The 21,394-nt window shown below is 35.0% G+C and overlaps 2 protein-coding genes across 3 annotated transcripts; one reads left to right on the plus strand and one right to left on the minus strand.

Moving 5' to 3' along the window:
• Positions 1 to 685: 685 nt before the first annotated feature.
• Positions 686 to 8,532, minus strand: LOC120627637 (la-related protein 7). Its single transcript, XM_039895649.1, has 9 exons — positions 8,099 to 8,532; positions 6,974 to 7,141; positions 6,282 to 6,620; positions 5,872 to 5,904; positions 4,927 to 5,109; positions 4,427 to 4,580; positions 3,062 to 3,186; positions 2,270 to 2,362; positions 686 to 919 (listed from the first exon to the last, which is right to left on the minus strand). The coding sequence occupies exons 1-9, from the start codon at positions 8,402 to 8,404 to the stop codon at positions 713 to 715; spliced, it is 1,608 nt and encodes a 535-aa protein (XP_039751583.1). The 5' UTR covers positions 8,405 to 8,532; the 3' UTR covers positions 686 to 712.
• Positions 8,533 to 9,051: 519 nt separating this feature from the next.
• Positions 9,052 to 20,237, plus strand: LOC120627292. Of its 2 annotated transcripts, XM_039895236.1 has the most exons (6): positions 9,052 to 9,217; positions 9,813 to 9,995; positions 10,359 to 10,485; positions 16,708 to 16,865; positions 17,604 to 17,708; positions 19,560 to 20,237. In XM_039895236.1, exons 1-6 carry the CDS (start codon positions 9,197 to 9,199, stop codon positions 19,683 to 19,685), a joined length of 720 nt encoding a protein of 239 aa, XP_039751170.1. In that variant the 5' UTR covers positions 9,052 to 9,196; the 3' UTR covers positions 19,686 to 20,237. The 2 variants fall into 2 exon arrangements, with proteins under 2 accessions (XP_039751170.1, XP_039751171.1); XM_039895237.1 differs by lacking the exon at positions 17,604 to 17,708.
• Positions 20,238 to 21,394: the final 1,157 nt, after the last annotated feature.

The following is a 21,394-nucleotide window of genomic DNA, read 5'->3' on the forward strand; positions in this document are numbered from 1 at the left end:
AGCCATAGATATTTTGTAACGAATATTTTTTGATATAATAGAAACTAGGTATGGAAACTAGTATAACATAGAAATAAAAATACATATAAAAGTACCTAAGTTGTTCGTATGTTTTTTAAACAAATCGTGCTTGTGATCGTAAAATTTTAATAGATAGCGATTTATTTATTACACGTTATATAAATGCGTGCTGTATTTAACAGTTTATTGGGTAATTATATGATGTCGAGAAGGATGGTTTATTATTTTTTTATCAGGGTAAGCGTATCTATTACCACCACCCCTAATTTATTTTATGAGTGTGGGTGGGTTGGGGCGAGGCGGGCGTTAGACACTGTCAGCGCCGCCGCCCAATCAAGCAGATGTGTTCGCCCGCGAACGCGCTTGTTCGAGCGAGCATTCACTGCGAGAGTCCAGTTCCTGATATTCAAAGCCGCAAGATTTTCCGCTTCTAAAAAATCGGAGAAAAATAAAACAAAAAAAGGTATTGATGTAGATTATTAAATTTAATCATTCTTCGAATCTTATGTGGGGGCAGGAGGCACTGTTAGCGCCGCCGCCCGCGCGAGCAGACGCGTTCGCCCTTGTTCGAGCGAGCATTCTCCGCGAGAGTTCACTGTCCCTGCTATTCGACGCCGCAAGATTTTTCGCTTTGAAAACATCGGAGAAAAATAAAACAAAAAAAGGTATTGAAGTAGATTATTTAATTTAATCATTCATCGAATCTTATGTGTGTGTGTGTGGGTTGGGGCGAGGCGGGGGTGAGGGCGGGGGGAACTGTTAGCGCCGCCGCCTTCGCGATTAGACGTGTTCGCCCGCGAACGCGCTTGTTCGAGCGAGCATTCTCCGCGAGAGTCCACTGTTCCTGCTCTTCGGCGCCGCACATCACACGGGCGCGGTTGCTTGAATTCGCACAGTACTATAATATAATATAAGTAAAAGCTTTATTTCCAACTGTAAAACATTCCAATATACGTTCATACAAAACATTTAAAAATTTATTACCAATCTTTGAATTTTTCGTCTTATTTAATAACTTTATTCATTAAAGTCAGCGTGTGTATGTCAAAACTTGTTACAAGGATTTAATATCTTATTATTATTATTAAACTCTTTATTTGCATACCACACCTCTAACATATAATAAAAACAGAAACATAATGAAAGAAGTAGAATTCAAGAGGCGGCCTTATCGCTTAATAGCGATCTCTGCCAAACAACCTTTGAATTAGGAATTAAAAAAAAAGGAGAATATACTGCTGGTGTTACAAATTTTTAAAATACATATATGCGAATAACTGCAAACTAATACATAAACTAGTGTACATAAATATATCAAAAGTACATAATATAATTAATAAATATAAAAATAAACTAATATATAATAAAAACACGTATTTAAATACTTTAACATAAAATAAATATGTCACTATATACATGCTAAGTATATATGCTCTAGTATATATGTTAGTATATAGTGCATCTTACTTATTAATAATTAATCAAGTTTATGTCATTTACAAAATCGTTGTATGTCAATGTTAAGGCATTTCAGCCAATTGGAACGCACAGTATTATAGAGCAAAAAATTTTTTTTATAAAAAACCTGTTGGTCGCTTTTACGGTTTTTTTACAAATACCGTTCCAGCAGTTTGATTTCTAAAACAAATACACTTCTGCAATTCTTTTTTTGATATTGTGGACAATAAACACATCGCCATCTCGCCGTAAAGTAAGCAAAGCTCGTCTTAACAAAAACATTAATAATAATAATAATGTTTAATTCAGATAAAAATCCATAGCTACAACAATAACAATTATCTTATTTACTATATTATAAACTAAAATTGGCCAAACCTATAGATAATAAAAAATTAAATTAATATGTTTTAATATTCATCTTAGGTATTAAGATGACTGTCAAGTATAATTATATAATGTACATAAATACTTATATACTTAAACACCCAGACACTGAAAAACATACATGATCAAACAAACATTTTCCAGATCTGGGAATCGACCCACACCCATGGACTCAGAGAGCAGGGTCACTGCCCACTGCGCCAATTGGCCGGCCAAATTATATAACCTCGGATTAAAATATGTAATAAAATCGGCTTAGTGCGAGTTCGACTTGCACACGAAGGGTTCCGTGCTAAGATGCGTTATGAAACACTATGCAAAAAAGATATTTTTCAAAACCGACTGGTAGCTCAAGTCCAAATAAATAAATTAAAGAAATATTATGATAGATGTCGCTGTTTACCTCATCTGCAGCCTTTGAAGAGTCAAATCGAATAATAACGTCTGATTGCCCCTCCTTTACGTCCACGTGTAGAACATGGACATTGGTTTTGATCTGCAAATAAAGAGGTTAGTTGCAGTGTTAAAAGTTAAAGATGATAAAAGAAATCTCACGCTGCTTTCTAGATCGCTCAGCTAATGTGAGAGACAAACTAACGCCTATAAATATCCACCTGTCTCTTATTGTTTTTTTTTACCGATTCACAAAAAAGGAGAAGGCTCTCAATTCGGTTGTATTTTTTTTTTTAATTATGTTTGTTACCTCCGAACTCTGTAATTTATAAATACGCTACGATTATTATTCTGTTCTGTCAACGGAAATAACAATACCAAACTAGTTTTGGCCTGACCCCAGTGTTAAAACGTGCTAACCACTAGACACATTACGCATGGTGGGTATAAGCTCTAAAATCATTTCTCCCATGAGGGCCGGTCCTGTGCCTTTGCCCAGCAGTGGGACATTGATAAGCTAAGGACGATAATAATACGGTTTCAGTTCGAATACCAGCATGCACTTCTAACTTTCTGAGCTATGTGCATTTTAAGCAATGCTTCAACGGTGCAGGACAACATCGTGCGGTTACCTGCATGCTTGGGAGTTCTCGATGTTCTCTAAGGTGTGTGGAGTCCACCAATGCACACTGGGCTAGTGTGGTGGACTACTGCCTTAACCCATCTCATTGTGGGAGGAGAGCCGTGCCCTGTAGTGTGCCCATGATGATATGATGATGATGACAATGATAATTTAACTTACAGTCCTCTTTGTGAGCCTCACATCCAGACATGACTCTGGTAAAACTTCTTTAACAAACACACCCGGAATCTTCTGCAGGGGTTCAACATTTTTGGCACTGTCTATCTCTTGATTGCTATATTTTTCTGAAAATAAATTCACCAAAAGTTTTAATGTTATCCTGCACTGAGATTTAAGAAAAGAATGAAACCTGATTACAGCCCTACTAACCAAAAAAATACATCGAAATTGACCCTGCCGTTTAGAAGCAGGTTCGTGCAAAGTTATATAAATGGGGTATTTATTTTAAATCTTTATTTATTTATTTGTATATTCTTCAGACAACAATCCCAAGATACTACATAATATATACTACGACTACCACTACTACTAAATATATACTAGATAGATTAAAAAAAGTATGTGTGTACACACATAAGAAGTGAAACTTCTTTTATGACATAATTTTTTTTTAAATTTTATTATTACAATTAATTCATGTTTACTAGATTAACAATCGTATTCATTAAAATTTTGCTAGTTTTATTAAATAACCTGAAATTACTAAAAAAAACCATATACCCCCACGTGTTGAATGTATTACATTTTTTTTTTAACGCACAACGCAAAAATTTGGATTAGAAATGCAGATGGCGCGTAACAGAAAAACGTTACATTTTTACAAGTTTCAATACAAAAAAAAGTAAACCTATGAAGAAAATTTTGGTCACGCTTCGCGGCTTAGCGACGGTAGACAAAACCCTCCGGTCATAAGTTCGCACTAAGGAATCCTAGCACCAGGCCAGAACTTTGAGTCTGTAGAAGCTAAAATATTCTTATTTCCTGTACAACTTCAGCATATCAAGTATATGTAGAAGTACCCAGTTGTTTCTTGTATTGAATACTTTTTGGCTTTTGTTGCCAACAGAACTTTAGGATTATTATGCCAGTAGGTACAACATTAATTTTAAAATATTATTTGCAATAACAATTCTAAATATTGTAATATAATTGGATAGAAGCAGCCGTTACTTTGCGGAAATCCATGAAATATTATGAGAATTAAGCTTAATTTGCTATAGTCCTTATACTCCACACCATAAAGATCTTCGGCAATGTACCCGCTAAGCACGTTTCGCTCCGAAACCGGAGCAGGAGGAGATGTTAACTTTACAATAAATAAGTAACCAATTATTCATTGTTTCAATTATTTGTTCGCGGACTATAGCAAATTAAGCTTACTTTTCATAATATTGTAATAAAATTTGCATGTGATTACTGATTACAAATAACTTGCAAGTCTGATAAATTATTGTGCTTTAAGATCCTTATACAAGAGGGCTCTTGAAATCTATTTTTCATTTAATGTTCAGTAAGATAACTTACCAGGTTCAACTTCCATAGATGGCGCTGCCGGATCTGGTATACTTGAATATGCATGCTTATTATTCCTTAATTTTGATTTAACATCCTTCATGTATCTCCTTTGTAGGTTCAAATACTTATTCCTGAGTGATTTCCATTCTGATTTTGGAAGAACCTATAACAAAAAATATATTAACTGGCCAATGAACAATAAAAAATAAAAACAATGTTGCTATGTTGAATCACACTCGTATAAAATTAACTGCTAGCATACCGGCCGATAGCGCAGTTTGCAGCGACCCTGCATTCTGAGTCCAAGGCCGTGGGTTCAAATCCCACTGCTGGAAAACGTTTGTGTGATGAGCATGAATGTTTTTCAGTGTCTGGGTGTTTATACGTATATTCTAAGTATTTACGTATATTATTCATTAAAATAATTCATCAATCATCTTAGCGCTTACTTTGGGGCTAGATGGCGATGTGTGTATTGTCGTAGTATAATTTTATTTATTTATTTATACCTGTAACCCCCATAGGGCTCCTTTTGGGGCTTCGCCTCTCGCTAGAGCTCTGGCTTTGATCTTTGCTTTGGACAATCTCTTTTTGACTTTATGCTTCCTTGGAGTATCCTCTGAGGCTTTTCCCTCGTCGTGGCTAGTCATTTCGTCTTTGGATTCAAGTTCTACGTCAGTGTTTTTACCTTCCTGAAAAATAAATAGCTTAGTAAACATTAATAATACACATTACTGTTTACTCTAAGGCAATAGAATTCAATGTTTGTATATCATTATGATATAATCCACCATGCAGTGAAGTGCAAATTGGTAGACTTTACACACCTTTGGAAACATAACGGAGAAGACTTAGGGCATGCAGGTTTCCTCACGACGTTTTCCTTCAACGTTAAAGAAATTAATATATATTTAACTAGTGTTGCTCGCGGCTTCGTTCACGTTAAGTTCAATTTCCGATTTGGTAAATTTTAACTACAAAGGGTAAAAAAAAGTCTTGCTTCTAATAGAAAAATGTGAAAGTAGATTACTTAAAAAATCAGAAAATTTGATATAAATTTTATTAAGAATTTTTTAAATTTGTGAATCACATATTTCTAAATCAAAGTTTCATGGATGTAACTTGAAAAATCAATTGATAAATGAAGGATTTTATACAAACTATCCCACATTTAACCATCTTAGGGGTGGAATTTTAATTACTTAGAGGATGCCTACATTTTAATATCTATTTGTGTGCACATTTTCAGCCTGATTCGTCAAGTGGTAAGACCTCTGCCTTAATATATCAATCAGTCAGTCAGTCACCTTTGACTTTTGTATATAGATATCTTAAACACACATAAGTCATAAAAGTTAAAGGTGCATGACGGAAACTTTGTAAAGGGAGTGCTTGTAACATTGTATTTGTCGCAGGTAATTCAATATAATGAAATAAAATTCAACCGTTCATACCTCACTAGGTGTAGTCACACTTTTGTTTTCATCCTGAAATATAAAAACAGGTTTATATGAGTTGTTTATTTATTTTTTAAGTTATTGATACTGTTTATTTACAAAGGTTTTTTGTATCTTCATCATTATAGCGACCAACCACAGGGCACAGTTTCTCCTCCCATAATGAGAACGGTTTAGTCCACCTTGCTGGCCCAGTTTGGATTGGTGGACTCCACACACTTTTGAGAACATTATGGAGAACTCTGATGCATCCTGGTTTCTTCACAATGTTTACCTTCACCGATGAAACAAGTTATATTTTAATGGTTTTTTTATAACTTATTATCAGTTAACAAATAAACATCGAAAGACATTAAAAAGCCCTTTGATTTTTTCTACTACTGTCGGGTAAAAAGAACTTTGCTTACAGTTGGTGTATCAATCCTTTTTTCATTATCTGATTCTTGATTTTGCTTCAACTCTAGTGTTTGTGGCGGGTGTTTGTCTCTCTTCTTTTTCTTCTTTTTAGGTGGTTCACATTCTTCTTTAACATGAGGATGGTTCTCAGAGTTATTATCAGGATTACTATCATGGTTATTATCACTGTTATCAGCAGGGTTTTCATCATTATTATCAACACTAAACATTTTGATTGACGATAGCTCTTCGGGAGGAGTACCTGAGGGTAGTTTGCAGCCCATTTTGCTGAATGCATTCATGCACTTGATAGCGTCTTGAGGTCTTTCAAATTCTATGAAAGCAAAACCCTGTTGGTTAAACAAAACAAATATAATGAGATATGCAAACACATAGATTTGTTTTTTTTAAGCTAACAATCATTACAAATGCCAATTTGTTCATTGCTATGCAGAAGGTCACATGAATGGCCATTATTACTCAATAATTGACAATATTCTTGCTAGCCCACACTTTAGAAGTGAAGTGCTTACGTGTGGAAAACAGTACCAGGAAAAATAAGAAGACCCACAAAAGAGAATATTCTAATTTTAAGACAGTTTACTGAGAAATTATAGAAAATAAATACTGGTACCTTAGATAAGAATGTTAAAAAATGTGCAAAAAGATCTTGAAATGTGTTGGAAGTAAATAAGTGCCATACCTTGATTTTATTTGAATTCTTAAACTTAGGCAGTGATATGTAAGCCACATGGCCATAATCTGAGAAGACTCTATTTAGCCAATCCCTGCTGGCTGTTACAGGTATTGACTCAACGTAAATTGTCCGAGAATCTGCATCATAGGGCATCATTGGTGTTTTTCTTTTTACCTGCAAATGTTTTGTTTCACTTTTAAATACAATATAATAGACTTGTTTGTTGTTGGTCATTACTTACACTGAAAAGATATGCCAAGCTGGTCTTGAGTAGAATGGTAGATTTAACACACCTTTGAGAGCATTATGGAGAACTTTCATTTTAACCACACACTGTTAACCTTCACTGTTAACAGTTAAGTAAAAAAGCAGAAAGAGCTAGGTATCAAACTCTTAAAGGGAAACTGACGTGATAACCACTAGGCTATTCATCATCATCATATCAACCCATTACCTGCCCACTACAGGGCACCGGTCTCCTCCCACAGTGACAAGGGTAAGGCCATAGGCCAGAATGCTGGCCCAGTGCAAATTTGTGTACTTCGCACACCTTTGATAACATTATGGAGAACTCTGCGGTATGCAGGTTTCTTCATGATGTTTTCTTGCACCATTGTAGCAAGTGATATTTTAATTGCTTAAAACACATAACTTAGAAAAGTTAGGGGCGCATGCTGGGATTGTAGTTCAAATACTCCCCACTGGGCTATCACCATTCACATTATCATAATTAATATCAGCCAATCACTCTGGGGCACAGTGATAGCACAGGGTCCTCTCTCATTGGAGTTTTTATAGCATAGAAAAACCATCTCCATGCTGGTTGTTGGTTACACCAGGTAGGCGGTATTGGCTTGTTTTATGTTATAACTAGGCTAGTTATAACATATATATAATACTAGCTATCGCCTACGTTCTTCCACTTTGTTTATAATGTTACAAATCCTATGGGAACCATTTGTTTTCCTGGGATAAAAGTAGCCAATGTTACTGTCCATCCATTCAAATAACTATGCCAAAAACAAGTTGATTGGTTCCTTAATGTTTGGGCGTAAGGGAAAGAAGAAAATAGGAAAAATAAACAAACACACTTTCGCATTTATATAAATTAATTTCAAATTGAAAACTCACTTTCAGTTTATCTTCTGACAACTCCAATAGCGTAGAGTGCTTCATTGCCTTTACAATATCACTAATATCCTGCGTGAAAGACCGTATTTTGTTGAATTTTAGGAATTCTGTAAGCGGAACGTAAGGGTCGGAGTTTACCAATCCTCCGAGGTACCTGTCCTTGCTAAGGTTAGCATCACTGAAATAAAACTCCATTTGCTTCATAATGTTGTCGTAAAGTTGTTTTTTTCGATGGCGAATTCTTTTACGAGCGTTGTTTTCATGCTTGGTTGATGGATCCGAAACATCGGTGTTCTCCGATTCCATTATCTTAATATCTTTAAATTTCAGGATATTTTCGGCGCATAAATAGTCGCAATAATAAGTAAAATAATAATTAAAGTTTTGCCAAAATCGCTCTCATGACGCCGGTTCCATTCCGCCGGATTCCAAAGAAAAAGAATACTGGCCGACGTAGTCACAGACCAGTTAATAAATATGTAGTTGAGAGTTGACATATTACAGAACAACAAGTAAAAATGTTATAATTAGATTTTTTATAACAAAATTCAAAACGCTTTTAAATTCTTCTTGGTGAGGATCTGGCAGGAGCAACTTTTCATTAAAAGTTATATTGTACATTCGATCACATTTTAGTGGATATGTCCATGGTATGCAAATATGATTTTTATATCCACATCGTAATCGTATCGTATGAATTTGAGGCAGCGATATCTTCGGATTGGATGTTGTAAACTCTGATCAACCTTCCAACTACAAAGTTGGATATGAAATCAACTCACATGTACGTCGTTTTATGATATAAATATCAAACGACATAATATTGTATCATCACGTGTGTAACTTTTTAAACTAATGTGTTTTTTTCAATGCTAGAAAATGCTAGAACCCAAAGCTGAAAGAGTCCTATTGACTTTGTCTTTTCCCAGTTCACACTGTCACTTGAAAAAAAACAAACAATATTTTATTCCCCAACCAGTGGTTTTCATATTTTACTTTATGATTTATTCGATCGAAGTAAATCTATCGTTTCTAGATCACCACTTTTAATCAAAATATATTTTTAATGATTTCGTCACTCATGAAATGTGAAACAAAATGAGTGAAAGATCTATTGCGGTAAGTGAACGCTTACAATCAAACCGATTTACTTATTTAATCAATCTCGAGAGTAATCTAGCTACAACTCGATAAAAGAGTAAACATAATTGCCGGAGATGTGCGAATTCTTTCATAATTATTAATTTCGTTGTAAATGTGATTATAGAGATCACATATTATCAGAATATTGAGATTTTGACAATATCTCCATGATATTGTACTACTAACTTGCCATAAGATTTCAACCAAAGTAAGGTTTAAATTAAATACATACTAATTATTAATAATTTAGTACATACTTAATTATTTATAAACAAATAGGTAAGTACATAAGAACATAGATATTGTGTCATGATGTAAGCCATATCAATCATTTAATAAGTGTGAAATAAAGATGATCCATATTCCATTTTTTGAAATGATAAAACCAAAATTTTACTCTCTGGCAGGATTATTCTCAACACATATAGAACTGATCAATTAAATCTTCCTAAGTAATATTTTTGTTTTTTTTTAATTTCTAGTAGGAACCTATCTTATTGTAATTTATAATAATTATGTATCAATCATTACTACCGATTACTTCTCAAATGCTATATATTTTAATTTCCAGTCACGTCCAAGCTTAGAACAAGTTGTGGCCATTGTAGATTTTATGGAAAAGCACAAGTCATTAGCTCTTGGAAAATTGAGAGGTCTGGAGGGGCGAGATGAAAGTAAGAAGCTATGGTTTAAACTTACAAGGATTGTAAATAATATCTCCGGACCCACACGTCCTATGAAATCTTGGATCAAAGTAATAAACAGTTTATTTTAATTATTTTTTTGTTCTGCTTTAAGTTCTCTATTGAATTTTGCTAAATAAGTATCTGAATAAGTAAACTATGTACAAGATTATTGCTAATCTACCATATATGTTCAGAGTAAAAAAATTCTTTATTCAAGTAAAATAAATTAAAAATAAAAATACTAAAATTAAATTATTAAATTTAATTAAATTAATTAAATTAATTATTCTTTAAATTCGGCCCATAGATGGCACTTATGGTGCATACATTTATGGTATACATATATGTTACACTTACATATATACTAACATGATTAATTTAAACTAATACTAAATCACATTTTATACATAAGTACTTGCCTTTTTTTTCAGTACTGGGCTGACAAAAAGTCGACAGTGAGATCAAAAGTTGTATCTGGTGGGAGTGATCCAAATATTCTGTGCTCTAATATTGAGAAGAAAATATGGGATTTGTTCTTAACTACTAAAGACGGATCTAGTAAGTATAGCTGTCTTAGACTATATGTAGTGTGTCATGTGGATACTAGGTCTATTGTAGTGATAAAAAACAAGACATGACTCCTTTAAGTTTTTGAGGCTGAAAGGTTCAAGGCCATAGTTTTTCCTTTAAAAGCACTATTTTAGATTTATCAATTGAGTTAAGTTTAGACTATCTGTAGTGTGTGCCTGTGGAAACTAAGTCTATTGTAGTGATAAAAAACAATATATGAGTCTTTTAAGTCTTTCAGACTGAATAGTTCATGGACACATTGTTTCTTTTATAATAGGACATCACTACTTGAATCTATTAATTTAGTACACATACTTTGGGTTGTAGCTTAGAACAAAACTTGTTATTACTTATATTTAGATTTACTTTTAGTTATTACCTGTTTTGTGTACCTAATAACAATAAACAATAAACAAATAAACAAATTTAGTCTAGTTTAGAGATCTCAAAACAGGAATATTAACATATTATGTATAAATAATACGATATTGCATAGTAACACGTTTATTGAGCTAGGTAGCAAAACTTGACAGTTTATACATGTGTTAATTAAACTACCCACTTGGTTTTACTTTTGTTAAGAAAAGGTAAACAAATGATGTAGATACTTATATATGACATACCTTTCCCCCAAGTATGTCATGTAAATTAACTAAAGTTTAACAATTTAAATCAAGAAATCCACAGTACACTATTAAAAATATAACATAAAATTAAACAAATAAAGTAATCAATTTAATCATTATTTTCATTAAAACAACTGGGTCTAGAATATGGAACTTTAGAATGAACATTTCGTTTAGTTCTGATCTTCCCCCCTGACGTTTCAATTTCAGCGGATTTAGGTATTCCTAACATCTCTTCCCATTTTTCTGCACTTGGTATTTCAATAATAGGATCATTTTCTGACTCTTGCTCTGATCCGCTTCCTAAATCATTATTCTGTTCATTTTGATCAATCTTATCTTCCTCAGTCTCTGCATTACTCCTCTCATTGTTGTTTCCTCCAAGTATGTCACTTGTTTTCTCTCTATTTTGTACTTTAATTATTTGATCTATATGACGCCGTAAAACTGCACCATCTTCAGTTTGTACTCTGTAATTAGATGGGCCATCTTTTTCGAAAACTTGACCAGGTAACCATTTTGGCCCGTTTGTGTAATTTCTGTACATTATTTTTTGTCCCACATTAGTTTCTCTGTTTTTCTGTTGTGCATTATTTATTATTTGACCTTCAACCTTTTTATACTGCAGGCTATCAGGGTGCAAAGAATCTAAGACCGTGCGTAGGCGTCTATTCATCAAAAGTTCCGAAGGGCTTTTATTTGTTTTAGAACACGGAGTCACCCTAAGACCTAGTAACATATTTGGAATTTTTATTTCCCATGATCCATCCATCTTCCGAAGCTTTTCCTTCACTGTCTGTACCATCCGTTCTGCCAAGCCATTAGTGGCCGGGTGATAAGGTGCGGATGTCACATGTCTAATTTTGTTAGATTCTAAAAACAATTTCATTTCTGCGGACACAAAAGAAGTTCCGTTATCTGATACCAGGGTTTCACAAATACCATGAGTAGCAAATAAGTTCCTTAAATGACGAATCACTGATGCCGAGTTAGTACTATTTGTCATTAGCACTTCAGGCCATTTAGAAAAAGCATCAACTACTATAAGAAAAGTTTTATTCATAAATGGTCCTGCAAAGTCAATATGTATTCTGGACCATGGTCTTGAAGGAACGATCCACTCGTGTGATGATCTTGGAGGCATATGCCTATTTTCTAGACACCGAGTGCAATTATTTACTAATTCATTTATATCATCGCTCAATTGTGGCCACCACACATAACTTCGGGCCAATGCTTTTGTGTGCACAATTCCATTATGCGTAGTATGCAGCATGCGTAAGATGGTTTGTCGAAGAGGTCGTGGTATGACGACACGACCACCTAATAATACACAACCATTTTGTAGAGAGAGCTCTGATCTATGTAACCAATATACTCGTAAATCACGATCGTTAACTTTGTTTGGCCATCCGCTTTGTAGAAAGTGAACAACTCGGGAGAGAGTTTGATCTTTCTTCGTTTCAGAGCATATCTCAAGCGCGGTAAAAGGGAAATCACTAAGATTTTCCGCCATCAGTAGTATTTCATAGAGAGGTTGTTCCTCTTGATCTGGTACAGGTAGCGGCCATCGACTTAAACTGTCTGCATTGCCGATTTCAGTTCCTGGTCGATAAGCAATGCTATAATCGTGCGCAGTTAATGCTATTGCGATTCTTGTCAAACGAGGTGATAAAATACATGGCATTGGCCTTTTTGGATCGAATATTCCAAGTAGGGGCTTGTGGTCGGTTATCACAGTAAAATTCCTCCCCGCTAAATAATTGTGAAACTTTTTAATGCCAAACATAATGGCAGTCGCTTCTTTGTCCAACTGTGAATACCGTCGTTCGTGGGAATTTAATGTCCTAGAACTCATTGCGATCGGTCTTTCTTGTCCGTTTTCCATCACATGCGATAGCACTGCCCCAACGCCATATTGTGAACTATCACACGTAAGAATTAGTGGTTTGTATAAATCATAATGAACTAATGTGGTTTCAAATGTAAGCAACTGTTTAGCTTTATTGAATGCATCTCGTTCCCGTTGAGTCCATTGCCATGTTTGAGACTTATCTAGTAGTCTATGTAATGGCTCAAGTATAGTTGCCTTGTGGGGTATAAACCTTTCATAAAAATTATACAGTCCTAAGAAAGCCTGTAACTCCTGGACATTCTGTGGTTCTGGCGTCTTCACTACAGCTTCTATTTTACTTGGAGCTGGGTGGATACCTTCTCCATTAATCACAAAACCTAAAAATTCTACTTTTTCTTGAGCAAATTTACATTTGCTCTTGTTAAGACGAAATCCAGCCTTTTGTATCCTGTCTAGAACAGTTTCAAGTCGTTGTTGCATTTCCAGCATTGTAGGACCACTTACAATTATATCATCAATTAAGACTGCCACTCCTTGAACTCCTGCTAGCAATGCTGTCATGAGTCTCTGGAATATTCCAGGGCAGGCTTTGACTCCAAAAGGTAACCGATGTACGGAGTAGAGACCCTTGCATGTGTTTAATGTTAACATTTTAGCAGTGCTGTCTTGAACTTTCACTTGTGTGTATGCTCTATCAAGGTCTAAGGTTGTAAAGAACTTCGCACCTGCAACTGTAGCAAATACCTCATTTGCTGTTGGCATGGGGTAGGTGTCCGACTCAGTTGCTTGGTTGACAGTACTACGGTAATCTCCACATAACCGAATGTCTCCAGACTTCTTTATTATTGGCACAACAGGTGTTGCCCATTCTGAATAAGATAAAGGCCTCAGTACACCTTCAGCCACCAAGCGATCAATTTCCTCTTCAACTCTAGCCTTAATAGCATATGGTACTGGACGAGCCTTGAAAAACTTAGGTGTAGCACCAGGTTTGAGATGTATGGTCACTGGATCTCCCCTAAATGTGCCCAGTCCATCCCTGAAGATGTTGCTGTATTTTAAAATTGTCTTCTCAATGTTCACAAGATCATTGTTAGCTATAACATTGATATTCAATGCGATATTCAATGGGCCCAGCCAATCCCTTCCCAGAAGATTGGGGCCCCGACCCTTTGCTATAATAACATTTAGTGAACATTTGATGTCTCTGTATTGAGCTTGTAGTTTAGCTTGGCCAAGTAAGATTACAGGTGTATCTGTCCATGTACGTAGAGTAAGGTTCACTGGTTGAAGAGTTATATGTTGGTTCTGATGTTCTATATTCTTCCAAGTGCATTCATTTACTAATGAAAAACTTGCACCTGTGTCTACCTGCATCACAACAGGTATATTCTCCAATGATACTTCAACAACAAATGGTAATACTTTGGTTTCACAGTTAATGCTGTAAATACCATTCAAGTGTGTATCTGTGTGTTCATCATTTGTGAAATTAATATTTCTCTTTAAAGATTTCTTCTTTACCAAGCAAATCTTCTCAATATGGCCTCGCTTCTTACAGAACCGACAGGTGGCATTTATAAATCTACATTCACCACCATGACGATCACCACACCGAAAACATAGTCGTGTATTTGATCTAGTTTGTACTGCATTTATGTCCATCTCTTCCACTGAGGAGCTTTGAGTTGTTGTTGCTGCTGCACAGTTTGTACTTGTGCTGCTATTTTCTGTACCCATAGATGAATGAATCATATGGTAGTCTTTTCCTGCAGTCTCTGCTGCTAACATGGCATCAATAACATCTTGATAATGCAGGTTATCTTTTTTCAAGAGTTCATACTGTAGACGACGATCTTTCATACCACACACAAGCCGGTCACGTAGCATCCGTTCTAATTCCATAAAATTACATTTTGAGCTAATTTTCCTCAACTGTGCAATATATTCTGATGCATTTTCATTAGTATTCTGGTTCCGTGTGTAGAATTTATATGACATGGAGATTTCATTTGGCTTTGGGCTATAATGTTTTGTTAAAATTGTTTCAATTTCAACAAATGTCACATCACTAGCTTTCCTTGGTGTAATCAAGGCCAAAAGAGTCTCAAAGACTTCCGCTCCACACACAGTAAAGAAATTCGCTCGTTTGGCGCCGTCTAACATGATGCCATTAGCCTCAAAACAAAACTTTAACCGGTCGATGTAATTGTCCCATACATCCGTTTTTTGATTAAATTCATTAAATTTCACTGATTTGTGGTCCATTTTAATTAAATTTTCGCCTCGTCGCCACTATTATGTATAAATAATACGATATTGCATAGTAACACGTTTATTGAGCTAGGTAGCAAAACTTGACAGTTTATACATGTGTTAATTAAACTACCCACTTGGTTTTACTTTTGTTAAGAAAAGGTAAACAAATGATGTAGATACTTATATATGACATAACATTGAGTCATGTATAATAGAGCTGTGTTTATTAATTCCACTGAGAACATTTTGAGTGAATTTGATGAATTGGCTATTGAATTTTAATGAATGGATCTTCTGTTTGGGGTATGTGTAGGAGCTATGGTGATGCGCTTGACCGTAACAATAAAGCTCTTCCTCCGAGCAGGTGATTGTGTTTGGGGTCGGACCCCAAGCGAAAAGGGAAATAAAAATAAGTTCCAGTTAGGTGTATTTAGTAAGTTAGTAGGAATGATCAACTGTTATTTAACATGGCCTTACTCAAAACAACAATAGGTCTTCAAATATTTGAAGACTAGCATTTATTTGTTCCTTAAAATAATTGTTCTATAAATATAACCTAAAATAAACTATTTGATAAAATCTAAAACGTCTTCGAAACCACCGCAGCGAGGTACAGTTGGCCAAACTATTTCTGGCCAAGGCCAACTGCCCGCTCTAGGATCACCGGTAGACTCGATAACCCTTTTCGATAGTTCTTTGAAAAGAGCTTGTGTCTCTGGACCCCACAGTCTTAAAGTATCTACTCCAAAAGGCACAAAAATGAAGCTGCTATCCAGGTTTTCAAATATTTTTAATATTTAATTATTATTTTTCATTATACTTTTAAGTAACAAAAGTAAATATATAATATATAAAATTATCACACATTAAATAATTATCATCATCATCATTATTATTACCAACTCATTACCGGCCCATAAGAGGGCAAAGGTCTCCTTACAGAATGAGAAGGGTTTAGGCCATAGTTCACCATGCTAGTCAAAAACTATATGCAGAATTCTCTTGCATGCAGTTTTCCCTGTCAAAGCAAATGATATTTTATTGCTTAAAACGCCCGTAACTCCGAAAAGTTATAGGTGCTGGAGTTCGAACTGCGTAGGTACCTCCCAGAGGAAAGCTGATGTCTTACCCACTAGGCTACCTAGACGTTTTAAAATATTATGATTACAAATATATGGTATTATATTAATAACAAGCGTACCATCGCTCGCAGACGCATCGCTCACGTAAGTAGCGATGCGTCCGCGTACGTTAAGTAGAAGAGAGACAGATCGGCCTATTCTGCCTCTTTGTCGCTCGTTCCGTGCTCTCGCTTGCACTTCAAGCCTTAAACGGAACGCCTCAGAGCGAGGTAACGCCGCACGAGTCATGTTTTTTCGTGCGTGCAGCCGACTCCATCGAATTATAAGACGTTCTCACATCAAAAATTATCTATGTATTAATTTTTATACATTAAAAAAAAAAATTCAGAGAGCCGCAGTAACTCTGTGAAGTTGGAACCACATTTCACTGAAGAACCATTCTTCAACGACGACGAAATAGATCAGGACGATGATGATCCAGTTCTTAACTTTGACGAGCCAGCACTCGATTTTGAAGAACGCCAGATGGTCGTTATGGAGAAGCTGGTATGTAACAACAATTAAAAGTTACTAAAGAATCTATTTTAATATAATCTTTGTGGGGCTGAGTATATGCTTTTATAACATGATACCGAAGGTAATATTAGATTTACAATTACATAATTTTAAAGAATGTATAAAAACACTTTTAATGCATCGAGGTTACTATTCTTTTGATAAATTTCTTAATGACAAGGTTGCCTAGAAACAAGCCGCTCCAATTTCATCTCACACAAGATGAACAATTATTGATAAATTGTCAAAGGATGTTGGAAAAGAGCAACTGCTGAGTTTCTTGCCGGCTTCTCGGTAGAAAAGCTCTCACAATGAAAAAAAAGAACCCCAATATTTTTTTCCTATACTTACTGTAAGCAAGCCTTCAAATGCAATTTTACCTGGTGCTGTAAGTGATGATGCAGTCTAAGAATGCCAATATGTTACGGGTATGGCAATTGTATCAAACACCCCTATTCGGTTAGTACCTCTCGGTTTCCACACTACACCGAAACGCTAAATTGCTTTTGGGTAATTTTTGTTCGTATCTACACACGGACGAAGCGTCCCGGCCAAACCAGAGAAAATTCAAAAATACTAACTCAAGTCGCTAAGCGATTTAGCTTTCCGGTACGATGTCGTGTAGAAACCGAGGGGTATGGATTTAATAACTGCCATATTCCATATTTCACTACATGGCATTTAGTGAAATATAAAAAAAAAGTTAAGTACATGAGATTCTTTAATTAGGTAAAAGTGATGACTGAACAAGCCACTGCCATGACTCAACTGGCACACGCGTCGCAAGTCAACGCTCAGGCCATGGAGCGGTTGGCAGACGCATCACAGATACAAGTGAGAAAAACATTACCTAATTACATAAAATGCCTTCGCTCAAATCATTTCCGCGATTTGTTAATGGCGGTTTATCTTATGTCGAAAGCGTTGGCTACTTCATAGATTCGGCACGATTTCTTCATATATCAGCGTCTCGCTGAACAGGAAGCGAAACTTTTGTTGTTCGTAATTCAAAAGACTTAGTATTTTGATTTTCCCAATAATTTTGTATTTATTTATTTTCACTTACCTACCTACACTCCAATATTTCGTGTTGGTGTACTGGAAGCTATTTGAGCGGGCTTACTATATTATATTAACTACAGGACCAAAGAAAAGTTTAAGGTATAAATTGAAAACCACTTTACAACGTGTAACTATCTCTGAGACTTATCTGTGAAACGCTAATAGTTTTTGAGTAAACCATTGCCATAGTTTTTACTGAAATAAATCAGATACAGCCCTAACATCATTTTATTTGGTATGCGTCTCGTAGCGTAGGTACTCTATGCACGTGTCTATCTTTTATCTTCAATAGGGTTGTCATAAGTAAACACTTGATAATGTTTTGAATTAGTTTATATTGAAAAATAAATATGCTTCTTTTGATTTAAAATGTTTACCTTATGAATTATTACCTTACCTTAAAAAGTATTTCGTAATTCCGTTACACGTTGTATAAGCACAGAGCAAGGTAAGTACATACAGAAGTCCGATGTAGTAGTCTAGACAGAGCAATCGTGCGGTAAGTGCGGAGGTGCGGAAGTGCGGTTAGTTCAAAGGGTCTAACATACATATCCACAATTTCAATGTATTTATTCAGCACAATACATAATGTTACATATATAATATAAAATTTAAACTAAATTGTATTATACAGCATTAAATGTAAAACACCTGAAAGCTCTCGGCCTTATTTATAGCCTATCCTTATAGCTAACAACTTTTGGTCTACGACTTTTCAAAATTTAGTATTAGTTTTTTTCTTACAAAAAAAAACATGTTTTTTCTTGATTCGACAACTTCACGTAGTCGTGTCAGTGACCGCACGATAGAGTTGTGGTTCTCGCGCTGTTCTGATGTAAATTACAGAGTAGTAACAAACAGAGTACCTATGTAAAATATTGAATACTTTACATTTCAATTACTATTGAGTTCAAATATTAACTGTTGAACCAATATTATTTGTTTTGAAGTAAACAATTACAGCCCGAGAGCTTTCCGGTGCTTTTTATTTAACCCTGTATAATGGGTAAATACGCCCAGTTTAGCCGCACATAGCCTCTTTGTATACCTACACTGTCGTGACGCTGACAAGACGATGTCGGCATTTACAACGATATCAAAGGCGTTTTACTACTTTATCTATTTCTGTGGAAAAGGGATATATAACTGTACGAAATTACATACAAAAATACGCGGTGACAACCATAACATCAGCTGTGTTTACATTGAACGTCGGATGGGGGTCTCGGAAAGATAACTATGAAAATAAAATGGATAACATTATTAAATCAATAATTCACGTGTTTTCTTGGTTTAGCTTTAAATAAATTTAGTCCCAAATAATACATAGTGAGAACTTAAGTACATCTAAAACTACTTATACTTAATACACTCCGTCGCGTTGTTAAGTTAGAAATAAATAAAATTTTACTGACACAATTTATTGGTCTAATCATTTATTGGTAATGCTTATAACGTATGTATGCTTTTCAACTAGTTACCTTTTTCTGTCAGTTAGTTATTTGCGTTACTTCTATATGAAAACTATCCAATTCATAATTCAATACACATTTAGTTTATTTCAACTAAATGTGTATTGAATTTTGAATTGGATAGTTAATTTATAGTTATATTTCTACTCAGGCTCGGGCGGTAGAGCGTCTGTCGAACACATTCGAATCGATTGGAGCATCGACGCACGACGTACGCAATGCGTTGGTCGAAATCGATTCCACCATGAAGCGATTCTACAACACTACGCCCACATAGCATAGGTATATTTAATTATGCATGAACGAACGTGTGAGCGAATGGACTCAAATGAGGAACGTTTGAGTGAACTATTTTAAGAATAAACGAATTACCTAGAATACGAATAAAATATGCTTTAAGAAAAGGAATGCTCCATAACATCAGCAAAACAGTGCATTTTATTTTTGTAAGCCTACGGAAATTTACATGTTTTTAATTAATTTTCATAACTAGGTACTCTATAGTTCGAAGTCAGCTCAATCACGTGATTTTATTAAAACTGAAAGACTTGTTAGTTAACGTTGTTTCGAGTTTTTGACGTTTGAATAAGAAACTGTTTAGGAATTACCTAAACAGTTAGAAGTTACTATTGTGTAGTATTATTGTGGCAAAATAAAAGTATATAGGTTATTGGGTTTGCTGACTAAAAATAAGTACCAGCTTGAAGTTAAGAAATTGGCGTCACCCAACCCGTGCCTCGGAGAGCACGTTAAACCGTCGGTGTCTGTTATGATGACAACACAAACTTGTGATAAAAATTAAACGTTTTGGAACACGTGGATGCTCTAAGTGTGATGTTGTTTTTCTATTACATTTATTAATATACATTTTTTTTTAATTTTCTACAATGATTAATTATATAAAACAATAAAATAACACTCGCCAAACATTGATTACTACAGGGCTAGGATACGAAAATTATAAAAAAAAAAAAAAAAAAAAATATCCCCGATTATATCCCTGCCCTCTGCTTAATCACGGGAACATGGAATAGGAGAGGTTTACCCCGTTTATATATTGCACATAATATCTTATTTGGATATTATTTCCACTTATACTTTGGAGATTATTTGACGGCCGAGTGGCCCAGTGGGCAGTGACCCTGCTTTCTGAGTCCAAGGCCGTGGGTTCGATTCCCACAACTGGAAAATGTTTGTGTGATGAACATGAATGTTTTTAAGTGCTGGGTGTTTATCTGTATATTATAAGTATTTATGTGTATTATACTCATTATATACATCAAAAAATATTCATCAGCTATCTCAGTACCCATAACACAAACTACGCTTACTTTGGGGCTAGATGGCGATGTGTGTATTGTCGTAGTATATATTTTTTTTTATTTAAACTTATGCGCCAGTGCTCTGGGAGTTAATAAAGCTGTGGGAGAAGATACATTTTTACCCTTTCCCCAGAGGAGGTAATTGTTGCCCATGCTAGCCGTGCTGGTATCATTATTACACCTGTTCAATCTTTAGAGGAGTTTATAACCACGGACACTTCAGATAATTTATTTATTACCAAAAATATTTATATACCTACTTTTAATAATCTTTCTGTTCGAGTAAATTCGATAATGGAGAACGATTTCTCGCTGGTTTTGATGTATTTTAATGGGTACCTATTATTTTTCTTAGCACCTACCGAATCTTTTCAGATAATAAATTTGTAATGTTGACGACGTGTTCTGACGTGTTCTGACGATTTTTTACTGCGTGCCATATGTAAGTTTTAAAATAATAGAAAAAAAAACATTAAAATATTTACTGATTTTACAAGAATATTAACATAGATTTAACATTTGTGTTATATTACAAAGTATCTTTGTAGAGTTTTATAAAAAAAAATCTTTGAATGAGTATTAAAAGCCGATAACGAGCCAATATAAGGGCACGGGTCTCTTCTCCGAATGAGAAGGGTTTATCTTTAGTCCCTATTCCATTTCT

The sequence above is a fragment of the Pararge aegeria genome, chromosome 11 (genome assembly GCF_905163445.1).
Source record: "Pararge aegeria chromosome 11, ilParAegt1.1, whole genome shotgun sequence".
NCBI lineage: Eukaryota > Metazoa > Arthropoda > Insecta > Lepidoptera > Nymphalidae > Pararge > Pararge aegeria.